Below are 21972 nucleotides of genomic sequence, written 5' to 3' on the forward strand. Positions count from 1 at the left end.
TTGTTTCATCACTTTTTCTAACTTTATAGCACTTTTTATAGGTGTGTTGAATTGTCATTTTGATGAGTTATCATGGAACCTTCTAGTCTAAGATCCCTTAAAGAACGACCGTCACCGAGATGTTTATTTGATGAAACGTATTTTATATTTAATTTAATATGTCAATAAATATATTGCATATCGGTTGCCTAGCAAATTTTAGTCCAGGGTATGATTAATTAATAATTTAAAAAAAAAAAAAAATTTAAACATTGCACCAGTTTGATTATTATAAAAATTCTATACCAATCGAAAGTATGAAACCCATAGAATATGCAAACGTTAGGTTGCCTACTCTTTTCCGGTCACAACTCTCAGGTTGCCATGTATAAACAGGTAAATCGAAAAAGCATTTTGCACTGGTCTGATTATTGAATAAAAATTATATGAAATTAAAGATTATTTCATTATGAACACGATGGTATAAGGTTGCCTGCTAAAAATCAGTCCCGAATTAGCATTGCATCCCGAATTGCAAGATACCATCTAGTCTAGCTTAGTATAGCGCCCTTCGTGGCAGCAGGACGCGTCCTAACGCGTCCTACAACCGCTTTGTATTTTTTTAGTATTTTCAAGGGAAATGAGGCAACATCCCTTTGAAATTATTTGTAAAATCAATCAATCAACATTTGAACTTTATAATTATTATAATTATTAGAACTTTATAATACAGTGAAACTCTCTTAAGAAGTTTTCCAAGGGACCGGGGAAAAAAAACTTCTTAAGTGGGAAAACTTCTTAAGTGGGATTCAATTTTAGCCATTTAATAACTCGAGTCCGGGGCATACGTCATTCCTATGTCTACCTACGTTAAATTGTCGTGAAAACAAGCTCATATGATCCAAGCGGTCAAAAAAAAAAAATATATATATATACATCTTCTAGTTATCATGGTAATTAGTATTACATATGTATTTAGAAAAAGGTGGGAATGTGAAATAAATGAAAAATGGTAGAACATAGTTGATTATAAAAAGTTTATTTACATACCTACATATAAATTTTTTTTTTTTTTTCGAAGTATTTATCTATAGTAGATTGCTTAACTCTATTATTGAATTCTTTTGTTGTAAAATTTTGACTAAACATTACAAATCAAAACAAAACCATCCCATGGACAAAGTAAACACAATTTTAAAACTGTTAAAGTACATCCCTCGAAAAAGCCACTCGAATTCGGATAGTAAAAGTTGCAGCATTCCAAAAGGTTCATACTGTTGATCTTATTTTAAATTGGTGTAAAGGCAATGGATTATACATATTTACTTGTTAGTGATTACTCACTCTTAACTTGACAGTTGAAGACAGAGCTGTGGATATACGCCGTCTCTTTTTTACGCTTTCGTTTACTATATGAACTGAGGGAGAAAGAAAGACTTGTTGTGGTTAATTTTACCAAGCGGTTTGATAAAAGGACACCGCAAGTAATTTTGCTAACCGCAAACTAATGATAGCGGGTTCTTTGCCTCAGAACCGTTTGCGTACTGCAACCCTGCCATGGCACTGCACAGAAAAATCTCACAAAGTCTACGCGGCAAACTGCTTATTAGTTGGCGGACTTTAACTTTTTTGCACGCTTGCTGCTTGCTCCAATGGCATTTGAGATTTGAGAGACTATTGTTATGATGTATTTTCGCCAGGCACAGTCGACTATCGTATATTTTTAAAGATATTTTAATCCTTATCTAGAAATTCCTTATGAAAATAATATGCGCAGCTCAATATTATGTACCTGTAGGTTCATTTATGGTCCTACCTAACTAGCAGACATCGAATAGCTACGATTTCGCACATAAATAAATGGCTTGATGCTTGAATCAGAAAGTTATATCATACGAGCTGTTTGACGCTGGAATTATAATCTGTGAACGCATCCAAAAACTACAAAAATCATTTGCTAAGTTTCGTTTCAATCTACATTTTAAATTTATGCATATGTATTTCCTAACCTTCAAACTTAATTTACGACAAATGTCAGATGAAACATGATGCACGGCAATTTTTGATGTTTGAATGAAAAAAACGTAATTATAATGCATATTTTACCATCTCCCCCGCCATATAATCATGTTGTTATGTATTTAAAGGTGAAATATTCCGTATTAACCGTGATCCGATAGATTATCAAAAGTTTTTCGTGTTTTACAAATTCGATGGAATAAAAATTTTATACAATAATATTACGAAACATCTCTATGTTCATTATCAAAGAGAAGATTATTGAAGGAGGCGTCAAATGTATGCAAATGTAGATCTAGCCCACGTTGTCATTAAGGTTGAGTTTAATATAATCTTTCATGTTATTTCGGCCTTAAAGACGCTTGCATATTTGTTACATAATTCCGCATTGTTTATTCGTTCCATTGCTATTTTACCTAGTTAGGGGATTAGGAGACGGGGTATTTGGTTTATTTATTGGTTACGGCAGGTTACGGCTTACGGCCCGGCGGCCGACAAAGGGTTTTATGGTCTCAGGTACTAGGTATGGGTTTCAGTCAACGTCTTTCAATTTATGACTTGGAAAAAGGTTCATTTTAGATATTTTGCGACACAATATTTCGTTTGTGTTGATTTTACCGCCGGATTTCTAAAACCTCTTAAGCGGGAAGCAGTTTTAGCTCTAAAACTTCTTATGTGGGAAAAAATCGTGTTTTTTGTATGGAATTTTCAAGGGACCAAAAATCAAAACTTCTTAAGCGTGAAAACTTCTTAAGTGGGAACTTCTTAAGCGAGTTTTACTGTATGTGATTTGAGTGCAGTGTTTTAAAAGTGAATAATTGGACATTTGCTCAAAAATATTGGACATTCGTAACGAACGGCGACCGGTAAATGCACTCCAGATGTTTTCAACGTAATTCTCGGAAACTGGGGAAGTTTGGACCGTGGCAAGTTTTTTTCTAAGCCCAGGGTAATTTATTAACTGTCCATTTTTATTGCGGGCAGAATGCACCACTTCAACAATTACCAGGAACAGGATTACATGGAGATAAATGATGGACTTGCCGAACGTCACAGCAGTGCTGCCAGGGTCTCTTATCCATGTGATGTGTCAGCGCTTTATTATTAGCAGCAGATACATACCTGGACGCTGTTGTTGGACGCGGTGGACTCTCTTGCTGCAGCAGCTGGTCCAGTTCCTTCACCACCTAGGATTCTTGCTGCAGAGTCTCCATCTTTTTTCTTCGTAGAACGTCACAGCGGTGCTGCCAAGGTCTGGTATCTGTGAGAGGATAGTGTGTCAGCGCTTTATTAGCAGCAGACACATGCCTGAACGGATGACGAACCTCGTGCTGGCACTGTTGGTGGGCGCGGTGGACTCTTTCGCTGCAGCAGCTGGACCAGTTTCTTCACCACCTAGGATTCTTGCTGCAGAGTCTCCATCTTCTATCTTCGTGTCACCTGTTACTATACTTCATTTTACTTAACTTAACTTCACTCTATTTTTGTAATATTTATATTTTTTGTAATACCTGCATCAACTGTAAAGCGCCCCTGAGGTGATATCTCACAAAAGCGGCGCTATACAAATTATCCAATAAATAAATAGTCTAGAGTGCACAGAGTGCACGAGTCTATCGCTATCCTTTTCATTTTCAAGAACAAATAGCATGCGCACTCTCTTTGTTTTAATGGACGGACAGCTGTTGTGCTTTGTCCTCTTCTATCGCATGGGATGGTTGGTTGGGACCTCTCAGTCGCACATGAGAATTCCCGGCTAGTTTTCAAAAAGTTTTAGTTTTCAAAATTCGACAACCGGAATTCGGGACTGATTTTTAGCAGGCAACCTTATACCATCGTGTTCATAATGAAATAATCTTTAATTTCATATAATTTTTATTCAATAATCAGACCGGTGCAAAATGCTTTTTCGATTTACCTGTTTATACATGGCAACCTGAGAGTTGTGACCGGAAAAGAGTAGGCAACCTAACGTTTGCATATTCTATGGGTTTCATACTTTCGATTGATATAGAATTTTTATAATAATCAAACCGGTGCAATGTTTAAAATTTTTTTTTTTTTAAATTATTAAATCATACCCTGGACTAAAATTTGCTAGGCAACCGATATGCAATATATTTATTGACATATTAAATTAAATATAAAATATGTTTCATCAAATAAACATCTCGGTGACGGTCGTTCTTTAAGGGATCCTATACTATTCTCTTTTATATGTCAGAAAATAGTTTATTGGATGATTGAGCTCTATCCTTATCCTCTATGCAGGTACAGTGAAACTTTCTTACAAGGTTTTCCAAAGGACCAGAAAATAAACTTCTTTTTTGAGTTTCACTCTTTGTCAGTTAGATTGTATATATATATATATTTTTTTCAATGCTGCATTATCAGTTGGTAAAACCAAAAAGATTATAAAGTTATCATACCGTTTATTCATCACGCATTTTAATTAAAAATGCATTATGGCATGTATTAATTGCAATACTCTAATTTAGACAAAATAAGGGTTTTTTGTGTTGTTATTTTGTATTTTATTTCCACTTATCACCGACACTTGTTTATTGTCTATTCAGGCCATTGCCCACTGTCGCGAGAAGGTCTGGCTGGGGGACAAGCCCTCCGAGGACAAGACCCGGGTGCAGAGAAACACCAAGCTGCTGGGGGCCAAGAGGTGCACCTGGGGGCCCGCCTACTGGTGCGAGAATGAGGACCAGGCCAACGAATGCCACGTTAGTGAAAACCTTTATTTCTCTGTTTGCTTGCATGCATATTTATCATTTATGATGCCCTAGGAAAACTAGACTAGGTTATAGTCACAATGGTCGGAGATTAAGTACCAGGCCAACGAATGTCACTTAGTTAAAACCTGTCTTTCTCTGCTTGTTTGCATGAAGATTTACCATTACAACACTTTGGTTGGACAGGGTTCTAACTCCACTTTACCTTATTTTGAGATACGAGGTGTCAAAGTTTGCAAACACCATTTCTCACAATCTATTTACCCATCTCTGATTTTGAGTTTAAATCTTGTTTAAAGTATTTTAGTTTAACATATTTTAAAGGAAAATATTTAAATAGGACCTATACTTACCATTCTATCTGCCTAAACGTGCAGATAGAACGATATGGACATAATAATTCATTACGTTAGGTTCTAACATACCTTTCCCTAATGTCATTCTGAGCTAGGTCCTTTTTAAATATTTTTCTTTATATAAGTAACTGCAGTGAAAAATATTACGACTTAAAAAATATATATTTATGTATGTACATCTACAGTCGTTGATTCTGAATATATAAAGTTTTATTATACATAGAATTTATAAATCGTCATTTAAAAACGAAAAACCACCATGTCATTAAAACAAACTGTTTGGGTGGTATTTTCAATCTGCTGATTTATAACAACCAGACTTTTTTTAAACACCTGTGAATTGTTTATCAGGTGCAGTCATGAATGCATTTTTGCACTGATTCAATACGACAACAGAAGTGACGAGATGCTAACATTTTACATAGTGTAGTGTTCTTTGATATTAAAAGTGGATAATCTTAAGAATAAAAAACGTCTAGACTCCTAGACAAAATTTTGCTTCGGTTGAAAAAAATACCTAGTTTTTTACTAGTGACATCACAGGTCACTATGATGCGTTTTTTGGGAAATCCAAAAAAATTAAAGTTTTGTATATTATTTTTACTATTAACCCTTACCACTCCATTATTTTTTAATATTTTTTGTCAGCCAACTCTAATTTAAATTATGGCAAAATATTAATTTATTTTATTTATTGCATCTCAATATACATAAAACACGTTTTTTTTCACATAAAAATCAACCTCACTAGTACTAAGCCTATATCGAGGTTAACAATTTACATTTGAGTGAAGCAAACATAAGAGTAATCACAAACATAAAGTAATTAATTCTACATACAAACACAATATATTTCAAAATTAAAGAAAAAATAAATATTAGATGTGTTACCAGATGGGTAATTTGACAGCATATTGTAACAATATTTGAACCATAACTAATCATTATACAAAAGAAGAAGCAAAGTAGATAATAAAGACAGAAAGGGTGACATTCAGTTTTTAGCAAATGGGACTTATATAAAATCTTATTAGGTATTTAAGAAAGGACAAGGATGAAAAAATATTAAGACAATCGTCTGTCAATACAAAAATTTTAATTAAATTTTTAAATTTAACAAAGGAATTGGTAGACTTAATATGATTTGGAAGAATATTAAACATAAGTGGTGCCTGATATAAATAATTTCTTTGACCAAAATTGAAAAAATTGATTTATTGATAGGCAGTTACAGTAAAAACCGTTAAAAATTCATTTCTTATGATTTATTCTTCAAATAAAAATCAGTTTACAGAAAACATTATGGACTACTTATGTTTTTGCATAGTATGGTACTTTTTAAAACATTCTCCAGGATGGAGACCAGGTTTTCTGGAACAGGTCTCACAAAACCAAACTGTTTCGTGACTTTCGACATTTGTTGTACTGTCATCATTATCATTGTTATTTTCTATGCTGTTAACACTATCATCATCAGGATCTTCAAAATCACAACAAGCTCGTACTCACTGTCACTTTCATAAGATTCATCTTCCGAAAACACTTGGTATTCAGATGCCATATCACGCCAAGTTCCCGCCATTTTTATGGTAAAATAAAAATGGAAAACAGTCAAAATCTTATGAAAACGTGAATTTAAATATTTTTTTATCGAATAATCACAAAAAACAACGTCACATGTCAAGTTTTGCGCATGAAAATACACCGAGCGCGCACGTCTTATCTTGTCAGCCCCCAGCCGACAACTGAGTTGTAGCGTACAAATAGTGATGTCGGCTGGCACCCGACAAAGGAATGGTAAGGGTTAAAACTAACTATAATAATAAAAAAAATATACAGGTAAGTTAAAAGGTAATTTTTAATAAATAAAAAATTAACTGCAGTTCCTCATTATGTTAAATTAAAGCACAAGATTCAACCTCAAAATCTGAAATTGGTGAATAAATTATGAGAAATCGTCTTTGCAAAGACAATGACACCTGAGAACACGGTAAGGCGAAGTTAGAACCCTATCCAACCAAAGTGACCAAGTACACTGCGCCAATCAACTGACAAAATAATACAAACACAATGGTAATACATTGAACACAATTAGAACCTTGTAAAATAAATGGAAGCTTTAAAAGCTTGATGTTAGAACTTCGTCATACAATTATTCACGGAAATACAACACAGATGACTACTGGAAATTATTTTGGTTATAGAAATGCACAAATAGTTAATAAGCTACGTTAGATTATGGAATGGAATATACTTATAAGATCATACTCGTAGTATTGCCATGGCTGGAAGTCCTAATGATGGGAGTCTGAGGTTCAATCCAACGAATGCCATGTTAGTTGCGAGCTCCTCTCTCTAGTTGTCTGCATGCTGGTTTGCCAAGGCCGGCCCTGTGCAGGCGCAATTGGAGCAGTGCGCTTCGGGTGCTGACTTACCAAGGAGCTAAGGCGCTGCTAATATCAAACACGGCACCCCTGAGATTTTTACTAGCGCCAGGTGCTGTTTGACTCAGGGCCGACCCTGCAACTTACCATTAATAAATTGAAAAGGGAAAGACACTTTTAGTACTGCCGTGGTGAAAGACCAAAGTTTAAAATTGAAACGTAGCGTGATTCAGTTTGAGTTTTAAATTCAAGTAACTTTTAACTTTGATTTAAAATACTAATAAAACTGCATTCATAAAGCCTGAAAGACAGATGTACTTTTGACACATTTTTCATTCTCATTCAGCCTCTCTTTAAGTTTCTTTATCAAATATGATACGCTAAAAAATTATGATATCTTGTAACCTCTCCCTCATTCTCGTAAGCGACGCACATAGCAGAAAGAGAGGTTACAAGGAAGTTCTCAATGTTGGATACATATTCAACGCGTCCTTTTGTACGGCAGGCCATGGCCCACTGTCAAGAGAAGGTGTGGAAGGGGCAGAAGCCAGCTTCCCGCAAGCGCAGGGCAGCCCAGAAGCTGATCGGGGCCGAGAAGTGCACCTGGGGGCCCGGTTACTGGTGTCAGAATGAGGATCAAGCCAAGGAATGTGATGTAAGTCGTAAGCATTAAATGCATTGACCTCATTTCGGACAGCTAAAAATATATAGATTTTGTTGATTGATCTTATAAATAGATCTACACGTTTGTACAGTTTGGTTCCTCTTTTCAAAATGATGAATCTGGATAATTCATTTTGAATGTACCTAAAAAAATATGTACCCCTCGGGTTAATTTGTTCTCTTTTGGGAACAGCTCATATGGTCTCATACAAATCGTTGTGTCCCTTCCTGTCATGGTGAGAACTTTAAACGGTTTTAGAAAGATAAAATACCACGCTTTATTTACAAATCTCAAAAATTTTCCACAGAATAATTCAAATGAACACCTCTATGAAACCAAAGGTTCCGACTGCAATTTGAGATAAATTTATGAAACTTGGTGAATTTTTTATTGATTATTTTTATATGAAACGATAAAAAGTGAAGTGACAGTAATGTGTATAAACAGTGGCGGCCGGTGGTCAAAATATGTGGGGGTTCACCGGATTACAACATTAAGTCATAAAATAAATTAAATAAAGGTACATACCTATTTATAAAGAAGTTCTATTCTCTGCTCATTTTGTTTAGCGACTTCTATCAATGCTAAACACTGATAGTGAGTTCAGTCTGTCCTCCTGGCTCAACGTGTTTAAAAAAGATTTTATTCTTTTTAACGTTGAGAAATATCTTAAGCTTTTAACTGAGGTCATTCCAAAGGTTATGAATGGTGCACAAAATTTTTAGTAATTTCACAATCTCGGGAAAGTCTTCTAATAAACAAGTAGGTACTATAAAAAGTTGTAAAATTGATAAAGCGCCGTTAGCTTTAGAAAAATCGTCGCGGGCGTAAATTGCACAGAGTTCACCTTTTACTGAACTTTATTTAGGAAGTCATACGTTTTAAGCGTCACATTGAAATCATGTTCTTGGAAATTTGACCTGTATCGATTTTTATTAAATAGCTCATTATGGTGTTTAACTTAGGCACGATAGCCTGAATCCAATTGCATTCTTATGTCAACTTTTCCTAAAACCTTTAAGCTCAAAACTTTTTGTAAATGTAAATGACAAGAATTATGTTTTTTGATTTTTTCAGAAAGGTGAGTTACATCAGTAACACCGCTGATTGTCCAAACTGAATCAATATCGTAAATTAAACACGGAAAACAAAATAAACTATTCAATTGATCACATGCACAGAGCTACGAAGTTTTGTTATACATTGTTTTGTTAAATGATCGAGTAAACTTCTTCGATCCAGATTTGCACTCTTGTTTTATTATCAGTTCAGGTTTTAGGTGGACCGGCATTTTTTTATCATCACTTTGTTTTCAAAACTCGACCTATTGTTCTTAATGTATTCCACATTCAAACTCATTCTTAATTTATACGTTGAACAAACACAAAAGTAATCATAAATTAGTATAACCTGCAATTGATATGTCTTATTAATAATTGATATACAAGATCGATATAACCTGCAATTAAACTTCAAAACTTTCGCAGAGTAAGAAAAGTTTTAAATTCAACAGACAATACCCGTCAACTGCGAGTACTGACTAAACTGATAATAAGTAATCTGACCATCACTCATCTCTTAATGACATGTTTTATCCTGTATGCTTGTATCGAAGAAGCGGAACATTCGCTGAAAAATAGCAGATGGTAAATTGAAACCACAATATCGACAATAATATCAAACATACGCGTTTTAGTTTAACTTTCTACTGAATAAACCGTTCCTTCTGATGTGGTGGTAAAACCCCGAACGCCGTCCTTGATAAGGTATTATTTGCAAAGAATAGTATGAACTGGTATGTACCCACGCTTTCGACTGTTCCACAGAATATGCGACAAAGCAGTTAAATTTTGGATCGCAATCGAAAACGAACTGCTACGAACATAGGCACAAGTCAAAGTCGGTCTGCAAGTTAAGCGCGCTTAATAAGTAGGTACCTTTTGTATGAGATATTATAACCGAACCGAGTTTCGTATTGTGATTAGCCATGTCGGAAATCTTGTTGGTTGTGCGGCGCTCGGGAGCACATATTAGCTGGCCGCCACTGTGTATAAAACGTTTTATAATTCGTCGTACTTTGTTATTAGAACATTATTATTTTGATCTCAATATTATTATTCAAACAATGGAAGCCAACTCCTGATCCAACACTCTCTACGGGCCCTTACGTTTTTGTTTGACAAAATTGTGCATATTATCGCAGCGGAAATCCGTTGTGTGCGGAAATGGGGATCCATGATCTAACCGTAAATAAACAAATCCTATTATCAAATATGACTAACTGACAGCTGTCAAAGTCGGCGGCAACGCATTGTTGTCAGGAAGCCATCTTACCAAAAATAGAATTACTGGTGTAGCGGTCTATGTGAGAAGTTTGTAAATTAAACTTCTTAACAACTTCCGTGAGCATTATTTACGATAGGTTGGATGCATATGTAAGTGCTCCTGTGAGTAACTTATCAAAAATTTACGAAAGTCGTAAATTTTACTCACAAGTGTAAACCCAGCCTAAGAGACAAAGTTGTACCGGCGGTGTTATGTTTGCAAAAACAAGTTCAGACTCGTCATTGGTGCAGTGATTATAAAATAGCCTTATGCCCTACAAAATGTTTTAAAATATATCGCAGGATCCGAAATTTTTAACACTCCTGAAAAAGAACTCGCCCTACCAATGTAATATGTGGTCACCCTCTTCAATGAAGACGCAGCGTACCGTGAATATGTGTGTGTGTGTAAGAGGGACGAATTATTTTAGTGTCTAAAAATTCATTTGTTTTTGGTTATACGTTGAAAATAAAAATTTCATGCTTTAACAATATGTGGAAAATTACATATTTATGACCGACACTAAGTAAGTTTTACGATAAACCTTACAAATTACTATTTTGTGAGTGATTATTTCCAGGACACCTACATTTTTGAGATAAATTCAAGTTTATTTACTTATTTCTAAATTAACCACTGATTGTTCTGTTATATTTATTTTTTTAACGTATACGTTAAACAATTGGTCATATTGCAAAATTTATTGTTTTTCTTCAAATCGTCAGATTGCAGAGTTAACAAAATATTATTAAATAAGGAATTTCCGAGGAACAATATCTGACCCGTCGCATTAACTTTGAATACAAAATTATAATAAAACTCCATTCATAAAGTATGAAGGAAAGATGTACTTTTGACACATTTTTATTTCTTATTCAGCCTCTCTTTAAGTTTCTTAATCAAATATGATACGCTAAAAAATTATGCTACGAGGGTGGGTCAATAAGTCCTTAGAAAAAAGCATTTAAACAGTTTGTATTTTTGTATTTTTTTTTTATTTCTCAACATAATCTCCTTGGAGCTCAATACACTTGGTTAGACGTTTCTCAATTTTTTTTAAACCGTCAGAAAAATAAGTTTTCGGAAGGTCCTCAAAATAAGCATTTGTCCGATCGATGACTTCTTCATTTGAAAAAAAACGTTGTCCACTTAGCCATTTTTTTTATGTTTGGGAAAAGGAAAAAGTCACTGGGGGCTAAATCTGGCGAATACGGTGGGTGGTCGACCAATTCGAACTTCAATTCTTCAATTTTAGCCATTGATCGTAAACATGTGTGAACACGGGCATTGTCCTGATGAAAGAGGATTTTTTTCCTGTTTAAATGAGGCCGTTTTTCTTCAATTTTGTTTTTTAGCTGGTCCAATAAAGATGCATAATAATCCCCTGTTATTGTTTTTCCTTTTTCCAAATAGTCAACGAAAATAATTCCACGTGCATCCCAAAATACAGTAGCCATAACCTTACCAGCTGATTTTACGGTTTTCGCCTTCTTTGGACATGGTTCGCCTTTCGCAATCCACTGCTTTGACTGTTCTTTCGTCTCGGGAGTATAGTGGTGTATCCATGTTTCATCTACAGTCACAAAGCGACGAAAAAATTCATCCGGATTGCGTTGCATGAGCGACAACAGGGCTTTAGAGGCCACCACCCTATTGCGTTTATTGTCGACTGTGAGCAAACGCGGCACCCATCTTGCAGAAATTTTTTTCATGCCCAATTTGTCATGTAAAATAGAAATGACGCTACCTTTTGAGATCCCTGTAACCTCAATTATCTCACTCAACTTTAATCTTCGGTCACTTAACACCATATCGTGGATTTTATTGATCATTTCTGGTGTAGTCACCTCTACAAGACGTCCTGACATTTAAATTCATTTAACCAGTTATAAATAGTTGCAAGTGAAGGAGCAGATGTGCCGTGAACTAAATCCAACTCATTTTTTATTTCCTTTGCTGTTAACCCTTTTATATTAAAATGTTTAATAACAGCTCTAAACTCAATTTTCTCCATTTTTGTAAACAAGCAATTTTTTTTTTAAATGTACGAGAAACACACAACAACCCGACCAATCTGCTTGAAACTTCGCAGCATACTGAATCGGTAGTGCCGCTGCATGAAAACAAACCGCTTACAGTACTAGTCGCGCCACCTGTCGACTTTTCTAAGGACTTATTGACCAACCCTCGTATCTTCTAACCTCTCCCTCATTCTCATAAGCGCCACACGTAGCAGAAAGAGAGGTTACAAGGAAGTTCTCAATGTTGGATACGTATTCAACGCGTCCTTTTGTACGGCAGGCCGTGGCCCACTGTCAAGAGAAGGTGTGGAAGGGGGAGAAGCCAGCCCCCCGTGTGCGCAGGGCAGCCCAGAAGCTGATTGGGGCCGAGAAATGCACCCGGGGGCCCGGTTACTGGTGTCAGAATGAGGATCAAGCCAAGGAATGTAATGTAAGTCGGTAGCATTAAATGCATCGGCCTCATTTCTGACAGCTAAAAATATATTGATTTTGATGATTCAAAATTTTTTAATATTAATGGACTTTCAAATAGAAGTAATTCGACGAATTCTGCAGAAATACCACAAAGCAGAGACAGCGCCAAGAGTTCGGCAGTGTGGCGATCATCCTCTCGGACTTTGCGCTCGTCATTAGTGCAGTGACTATAAAGTTGCCTTATGACTTACAAAATGTTTTTAAATATATCACACAACTCGAAATTTCTAATTTTATAACACTCCTCGCCCTACCAAACTAATGTGTGGTCACCCTTTTCAATGCCGACGCAGCGAGCGTACCATTAATGTGTGTGCGTAAGAGGGACGATTTTTTTTATTGTCTAAAAATTTGTTTACATTTGTTCGTTGAAAAAAAAAGTTTTTTATGATTTAAAATTATGTGGAAAAGTACATTTATGACCGACACTAAGTAAGTTTTACGATAAACTTTACAAATTACTATTTTGTGAGTGATTATTTCCAGGACACCTACATTTTTTTAAGGTAAATTCAAGTTTATTTATTTATTTCAAATTAACCACTGATCGTTCTGTTATCTTTATTTTTTTAACGTATACGTTAAACAATTGGTCTTATTGCAAAATTTATTGTTTTTCTTCAAATCGTCAGATTGCAGAGTTAACAAAATATTAATAAATAAGGAATTTCCGAGGAACAATCAGCAAATATCTGACCCGTCATATGGTCATAGTAGAAAAGGAGGTTACAATGTTCTCAATGTTGGATACGTATTCAACGCGTCCTTTTGTACGGCAGGCCGTGGCCCACTGTCAAGAGAAGGTGTGGAAGGGGGAGAAGCCAGCCCCCCGTGTGTGCAGGGCAGCCCAAAAGCTGTTGGGGGCCGAGAAGTGCACCTGGGGGCCCTCCTACTGGTGTCAAAATGAGGACCATGCCAATGAATGCAATGTTAGTTATCTTCTATCTTTTTGCCTATTTTCTCGCCGGTTTACCAATATTTTGAAAACATATTGCAAGACTTCCTCTTGAGTGGTGCTATTTGTTTGTTGATCAACCATAAAATCCTTAACCCATAGTATTAAATTTATTAAAAAGAAAGACCAACATTCCCGGGTTCCGAATAACCTGACAATATTCAAATGAAAAAATCAACATTTCCATTATTATAAGCAGATTACGTTGCTTGTGCAATGATGGGGGACTTATCCAGAATATGATTGATCCCACAATGAATTTGTCAACTCGGCCACCGACTATTGGCTTAATATTGATACGCTAACATCTCTGTCATACACACTCACTTAATGATTTTTTACTATTTTTATCAACCGGGTGTGAAGAACCAGGTTCTACCTACATTCCCTTCGCCTACCAATATACACCTTCTAATAAGTGACAATATTAGAGGTGCGTTAGTTCCACAGGCTCTAGGCGCTTAGGACTAAGTGTTGTCATCACGATATAAAGAAAAAGATTACGAAATACAAATGGCATTATGAATCATTTTCTTTTCGGGTTATATAATGGAGCATTTTGGGGTGAAACAAGTTTTGTGCTAGTTGCACATATTAATACACAATCACGTATTGTTGCATTAAGACATTCCGCTGAGAGCTGTGTTGTATCCCTCATTTTCAAAAACGCATGTAATATGTGCGACCATGAAGCTATTATATTAATTTAATATATTATATTACTATTAATTATATTAATATCGCACTAAATGAGTCTAGAATTTATGCATAAAGGCATTCTTCTGATTACATGTGGGATAATGAAGCTCTCAATAGTGGATAAGCAAATCATTGCATCATTTTGTATGGCAGACTGTGGCCTACTGTCAAGAAAAGGTTTGGAAGGGGCAGAAGCCAGCTTACCGTAAGCGCAGGGCAGCCCAGAAGCTGATCGGGGCCGAGGTGTGCACCCGGGGTCCCGGTTATTGGTGTCAGAATGAGGATCATGCCAAGGAATGTGATGTAAGTCGTTAGCATTAAATGCATTGACCTCATTTCTGACAGCTAAAAATATATTGATTTTGATGATTCGAAATTTTTAATTTTTAATAGACTTTCAAATTGAAGTACATAATTCGACAAATTCAGCAGAAATACCACAAAGTGACAGTGCCAAGAGTGGCGATCATCCGCTCAGACTTTGCTCGACATTACGTCTCGGAAATTCCCCTACCAGTTAACTCTAAGGCTGCCTTTACACTTGTTAGTTTTTTCCTGTTAGTTTCTCACGTAAGCGACTTACGACAAATTTACCAATGTAAATGACACCATAAGTCGCTTATTGTAATTTATACCATGTTACAGAAGTTTTTCTTACGTAAGTTTTTGACAGGTCTAATCGCTCACGCGGGAATTTACGGCTCTCTCACAGCTTATCAAAACAGATTGATAAGTTGAGAAGCTTACAATAAGTTTTGACATCACAGTCAGGATAGTAAAACAGAAATCTGCAACACCGACAGTAAGATTCGGTCTTTCTGCCGTTGCTCCTCGGGACTTGTTTACTTGTCGCCATGAACAGCTTTATGAAATAATTCACTGCAATAATCTTATGGAGACTAACATAACATTATTTATCATTAACACAATTCCATGTTTAAAAAATGCCTGTGTAAATGTGTGATAATGATTCTAGTATTCGGCTTCATGAACTGATGGATCAGCTATCAAACTTCACAACAAATTAATATCTCCAATGAATGCATACAAAAATGCAATATAAGAATACATAGAAAACATAACCTGACGCCAAAATCGAAGAGTCACCATTAATTTTTCTAACTAACTAACTAATCATCACGCCGTTTCACCGCAGGGGTAGGCAGAGAGGACGGTCCGCCAAACAACTCGGTCTTGGCACACACTTCTTGCCTCATTAACATTCATACATCGTCTAGTACATACTCTTCTATTCTGACTCTTGACATGGCCCGACTTGAGTATCTAGTTCACTTGGTCGTGCCATGTCTTCCTCGGGCGTCCCCGACTTTTGCTACCATTCACATTTGCATCTTATATTCTTCTTACACTCCTTTCTTCGCTCATTCGCTCTACATGCCCAAACCATCTAAGCGTCCCTTTCTTGATCTTACTCATTACGCTTACATCAGTCTTGTACTCTTTGCGGATCTCCGCATTTCTCACACAATCGTACATAGTGTTACACACATACGCCTTAGGAATCTCATTAATTTTTCAGCTGCTGAAATAGCATTCCGAAAACGAGTATCATTCTTTTTAATTAGCGGTCCAATCATTTCCAATATGTATTAGAAGTCAGTTGCTGTTATTTGGATAAAATTAAAGGATTGTTGTTGATCCTCAATTCTTACTACTGCCGTTAAATGAACGAAAGCCCCATCAGTACTTCTTCTTTGAAGCCAACTCCTAATCCAACACTCTCTACGGGCCCTTACATTTTTGTTTGCCAAAGTGTGCATATTATCGCAGTGGAAATCCGTTGTGTGCGGAAATGGGGATCCATGATCTAACCGTAAATAAACAAATCCTATTATCAAATATGACTAACTGACAGCTGTCAAAGTCGGCGGCAACGCATTGTTGTCAGGAAGCCATCTTACCAAAAATAGAATTACTGGTGTAGCGGTCTATGTGAGAAGTTCGTAAATTAAACTTCTTAACAACTTCCGTGAGTATTATTTACGATAGGTTGGATGCATATGTAAGTGCTCCCGTGAGTAACTTATCAAAAATTTACGAAAGTCGTAAATTTTACTCACAAGTGTAAACCCAGCCTAAGAGACAAAGTTGTACCGGCGGTGTTATGTTTGCAAAAACAAGTTGAGACTCGTCATTGGTGCAGTAATTATAAAATAGCTTTATGCCCTACAAAATGTTTTAAAATATATCGCAGGATCTGAAATTTTTAACACTCCTGAAAACGAACTCGCCCTACCAATGTAATATGTGGTCACCCTCTTCAATGAAGACGCAGCGTACCGTAAATATGTGTGTGTGTGTAAGAGGGACGAATTATTTTAGTGTCTAGAAATTCATTTGTTTTTGGTTATACGTTGAAAATAAAAATTTCATGCTTTAACAATATGTGGAAAATTACATATTTATGACCGACACTAAGTAAGTTTTACGATAAACCTTACTAATTACTATTTTGTGAGTGATTATTTCCAGGACACCTACATTGTTGAGGTAAATTAAGGTATTATTTATTTAATACCTTAATTAACCACTGGTCGTTCTCTTATATTTATTTTTTTAACGTATATGTTAAATAATTGGTCATATTGCAAAATTTATTGTTTCTCTTCAAATCGTCAGATTGCAGAGTAAACAAAATATTAATAAATAAGTTGCAACACTGAAAATTCAGGCCGTTTCTGGGGAACAATCAGCAAATATCTGACCCGTCGCATAAGGGTTAACATTGATTAAAAAATTCTAAAAAAAATGCATTCTTAAAGCCTGAAAGAAAGATGTACTTTTGACACATTTTTCTTTCTCATTCAGCCTCTCTTTAAGTTTTATTCATCAAATATGATATGCTAAAAAAATATGATATCTTGTAACCTCTGCCTCATTCTCATACGCGACGCACATAGCAGAAAGAGAGATTACAAGGAAGTTCTCAATGTTGGATATGTATTCAATGCGTCCTTCTGTACGGCAGGCCATGGCCCACTGTGAAGAGAAGGTGTGGAAGGGAGAGAAGCCAGCCCCCCGTGTGCGCAGGGCAGCCCAGAAGCTGATTGGGGCCGAGAAGTGCACCCGGGGGCCCGGTTACTGGTGTCAGAATGAGGATCAAGCCAAGGAATGTAGTGTAAGTCGGTGGCATTAAATGCATTGGCCTCATTTCTGACAGCTAAAAATATATTGATTTTGATGATTCAAGATTTTTTATTTTTAATGGACTTTCAAATAGAAGTAATTCGACGAATTCTGCAGAAATACCACAAAGCAGAGACAGCGCCAAGAGTTCGGCAGTGTGGCGATCATCCTCTCGGACTTTGCGCTCGTCATTAGTGCAGTGACTATAAAGTTGCCTTATGCCTTACGAAATGTTTTTTAAATATATCACACAATTCGAAATTTTTAATTGATATAACACTTCTCGCCCTACCAAACTAATGTGTGGTCACCCTTTTCAATGCCGACGCAGCAAGCGTACCATGAATGTGTGTGCGTAAGAGGGACGATTTTTTTTATTGTCTAAAAATTTGTTTACATTTGTTCGTTGAAAAAAAAAGTTTTTTACAATTTAAAATTATGTGGAAAATTACATTTATGACCGACACTAGGTAAGTTTTACGATAAACCTTACAAATTACTATTTTGTGAGTGATTATTTCCAGGACACCTACATTTTTGAGGTAAATTCAAGTTTATTTACTTATTTCTAAATTAACCACTGATCGTTCTGTTATATTTATTTTTTTAACGTATACGTTAAACAATTGGTCATATTGCAAAATTTATTGTTTTTCTTCAAATCGTCAGATTGCAGAGTTAACAAAATATTAATAAATAAGGAATTTCCGAGGAACAATCAGCAAATATCTGACCCGTCGCATTAACTTTGAATAAAAAATTATAATAAAACTGCATTCATAAAGTATGAAGGAAATATGTACTTTTGACACATTTTTCTTTCTTATTCAGCCTCTCTTTAATTTTCTAAATCAAATATGACACGCTAAAAAATTATGCTATCTTGTAACCTCTCCCTCATTCTCATAAGTGCCACACGTAGCAGAAAGAGAGGTTACAAGGAAGTTCTCAATGTTGGATACGTATTCAACGCGTCCTTTTGTACGGCAGGCCGTGGCCCACTGTCAAGAGAAGGTGTGGAAGGGGGAGAAGCCAGCCCCCCGTGTTCGCAGGGCAGCCCAGAAGCTGTTGGGGGCCGAGAAGTGCACCTGGGGGCCCTCCTACTGGTGTCAAAATGAGGACCATGCCAATGAATGCAATGTTAGTTACCTTCTATCTTTTTGCCTATTTTCTCACCGGTTAACCAATATTTTGAAAACATATTGCAAGACTTCCTCTTGAATGGTGCTATTTTTTTGTTGATCAACCATAAAATCCTTAACCCATAGTATTAAATTTATTAAAAAGAAATACCAACATTCCGGGTTCTGAATAATCTGACAATATTCGAATGAAAAAAACAATATTACCATCATTATAAGCAGATTATGTTGCTTGTGCAATGATGAGGGACTTATCCAGAATATGATTGATCCCACAATGCATTTGTCAACTCGGCCACCGACTATTGGCCTAATATTGATACGCTAACATATCTGTCATACACACTCACTTAATGATTTTTTACTATTTTTATCAACCGGGTGTGAAGAACTTGGTTCTACCTACATTCCCTTCGCCTACCAATATACACCTTCTAATAAGTGACAATATTAGAGGTGCGTTAGTTCCACAGGCTCTAGGCGCTTAGGACTAAGTGTTGTCATCACGATATAAAGAAAAAGGTTACGAAATACAAATGGCATGATGAACCATTTTCTTTTTGGGTTAAATAATGGACCAGTTTGGGGTGAAACAGATTTGTGCTAGTTGCACATATTAATTTAAACACATAATAACGCATTTTTGCATTAAGACATTCCGCTGATAGCTGTGTTGTATCCCTCATTTTACATTCACAAACGCATGTAACATGTGGGATAATGAAGCTCTCAATAGTGGATAAGCGTATCAATGCATCCTTTTGTATGGCAGACTGTGGCCTACTGTCAAGAAAAGGTTTGGAAGGGGCAGAAGCCTGCTTCTCGTAAGCGCAGGGTTGCCCAGCAGATGCACGGGGCCGAGAAGTGCACCCGGGGGCCCGGTTACTGGTGTCAGAATGAGGATCACGCCAAGGAATGTGATGTAAGTTGTTAACATTAAATGCATTGACCTCATTTCTGACAGCTAAAAATATATTATTAAGATTTTGTTGATTGATCTTATAAATGGATCTACACGTTTGTACAGTTGGGTTCCTCTTTTCAAAATGATGAATCTGGATAATTCATTTTGAATGTACCTAAAAAAATATGTACCCATCGGGTTAATTTGTTCTCTTTTGGGAACAGCTCGTATTGTCTCATAGAAATCGTTGTGTCCTTTCCTGTCACGGTGAGAACTATGATCTAAACCAGGGGTCTCCAAACTTTTCAGCTGAAGGGCCACATTGACTACTCCAGTGAGTTCGGAGGGCCAAAACCGTTTTAATTTCTAGACACCCATATTTTCTTCCACCCTGGGGGAGGGGATTTTTCAAAATCCTCTTGATACCGACATTGAAACCTTGACCCTGGAACCTCAAATGGAAATTATTGTTTTACAATGCAGTGATATAATTGAGAACAAATATCAAAACTAATCTTTGTTGGAATTTTTTGTTGGAGTCTTCCGGTGGTACAATTTGATAATTTGCATAAATTTGCTCGTGGACTATTTTCTGTTTTTGGTACTACTTACTTGTGTGAGAAAACATTCTCCGAAATGAAGTAGTTACTATGCTTTAGTTAAGTCGTCTACGTATTATACAGGGTTTTCTATTATATGGTTTGTATTATACTCATTTTCAAAAAAGTAAGGTCCAATGACTCCGCCGGATCATAAACCGCACCAAACAGTCACACGTTGAGAAAAGAAAGGCTTTTCAACAATAACTCTTGGGTTTTCCGAGCCCCAGATGCGGCAATTTTGCTTGTTGACGAAGCCACCGAGATGGAAATGGGCCTCATCACTCAAGATGATTTGCATTTGATTCACTCAAGTGAATTTTAATAATTTCGTTGCGTTGTTGAAGCGTGTATCGTTCCATTTTTATTAATGGCGTAGTTTCGACTTGTCAAATGTCAAAAAATGACAGCTTCAAAAGTAATATCTACCGAAATAGCGGGCTATTCAAGATAACACCTCTTATTGGAAAACCTTGAACGAAAACATTTGTGGCTAGTTCGCCCCTTCTGAGCAAGGTCTTAGCAATTAGCTATCGCGGGCCTAATTGATGCCACTGGTCATAAGATGTCGCGGGCCGGATAGATGACACTGGCGGGCCGGATACGGCCCGCGGGCCGTAGTTTGGAGACCCCTGATCTAAACGGTGTTAGAAAGATAAAATACAACGCTTTTTTTTCAAATCTCAAAAATTTTCCACAGAATAATTCAAATGAACACCTCTATAAAACCAAAGGTTCCGACTGCAATTTGAGATAAATTTATGAAACTTTGTGAATTTTTAATTAATTATTTTTATATGAAACGATAAAAATGAAGTGACAGTAATGTGTATAACACATTTCATAATTCGTCGTGCTTTGTTATGAGAACTTTATTATTTTGATTTAACCTGTTAACCGAGCGGGACGTATAAATATGTCAAACGTAAACAGTATCGGGTACGGGTAGGACATATGAATATGTCCTTGAAATATATGTTGGGCCCTGGAACGGACGGGACTTATATTTCCGAGCATATCACACGAAAATTGAGTTTTGAATTTTTACATATTATAATTTTTTAAACTCAATGTTTCTATTTTATTTGTGTGCTTCTGTTTATTTTCTACTTCCGATTTAGTTGTCCGGGTTAAATCTTCCCCAAAGGAAAAACTTAACCCTTCCACTCACTTTTCCTCAAATGATCATCTAGTCAATCAACATTATGTAAGTGCATTATATAAGTAAAATAAATACAAAACAATACAAGAACAACAACACGTCAACTCACCAGATATCAAATGGGAAAAAAAAAAAAAAAAATTCACCGTCTCCAGATATTTTCATATCAGAGGGTTCGGCTCGGTAGAACTTCTAACAGGGCCTATAAATCCTACTGATCCCTCAACATAAACATTTAAAAAATCTTTTGTTATCCTACATGTATTCAAAATGACCGACTTTTGCATCTTTATATATAATTTTTTTGATAAATCTAATACGCCTAAATTTTTTATTAGAGAGCTAGGTATAATGCCAGTAGCCGAAATAACGAATGGTAATATTTTTATAGTCTGAGAATG

The 21972-nt window shown here is 36.1% G+C and overlaps 1 protein-coding gene across 9 annotated transcripts in view; it reads left to right on the plus strand.

The window, feature by feature from the left end:
* Nucleotides 1-21972, plus strand: part of Sap-r (prosaposin) — a 77828-nt gene that overhangs the window by 37035 nt on the left and 18821 nt on the right. For 5 of the 9 annotated variants that reach the window (XM_089635705.1, XM_089635697.1, XM_089635704.1 and 2 more), the window contains exons 18-24: nt 4575-4730; nt 7985-8134; nt 12770-12919; nt 13743-13892; nt 17607-17756; nt 18755-18904; nt 19679-19828. In XM_089635705.1, the coding sequence (XP_089491831.1) occupies nt 4575-4730; nt 7985-8134; nt 12770-12919; nt 13743-13892; nt 17607-17756; nt 18755-18904; nt 19679-19828 (1056 nt within the window). The remainder of the gene's footprint in view (nt 1-4574; nt 4731-7984; nt 8135-12769; nt 12920-13742; nt 13893-17606; nt 17757-18754; nt 18905-19678; nt 19829-21972) is intronic. The other 4 variants (XM_089635702.1, XM_089635699.1, XM_089635703.1 and 1 more) reach the window with 4 other exon arrangements.

This window comes from Hesperophylax consimilis, chromosome 9, assembly GCF_061612785.1.
Source record: "Hesperophylax consimilis isolate HC1 chromosome 9, BYU_Hcon_1.0, whole genome shotgun sequence".
Classification (NCBI taxonomy): Eukaryota; Metazoa; Arthropoda; class Insecta; order Trichoptera; family Limnephilidae; genus Hesperophylax; species Hesperophylax consimilis.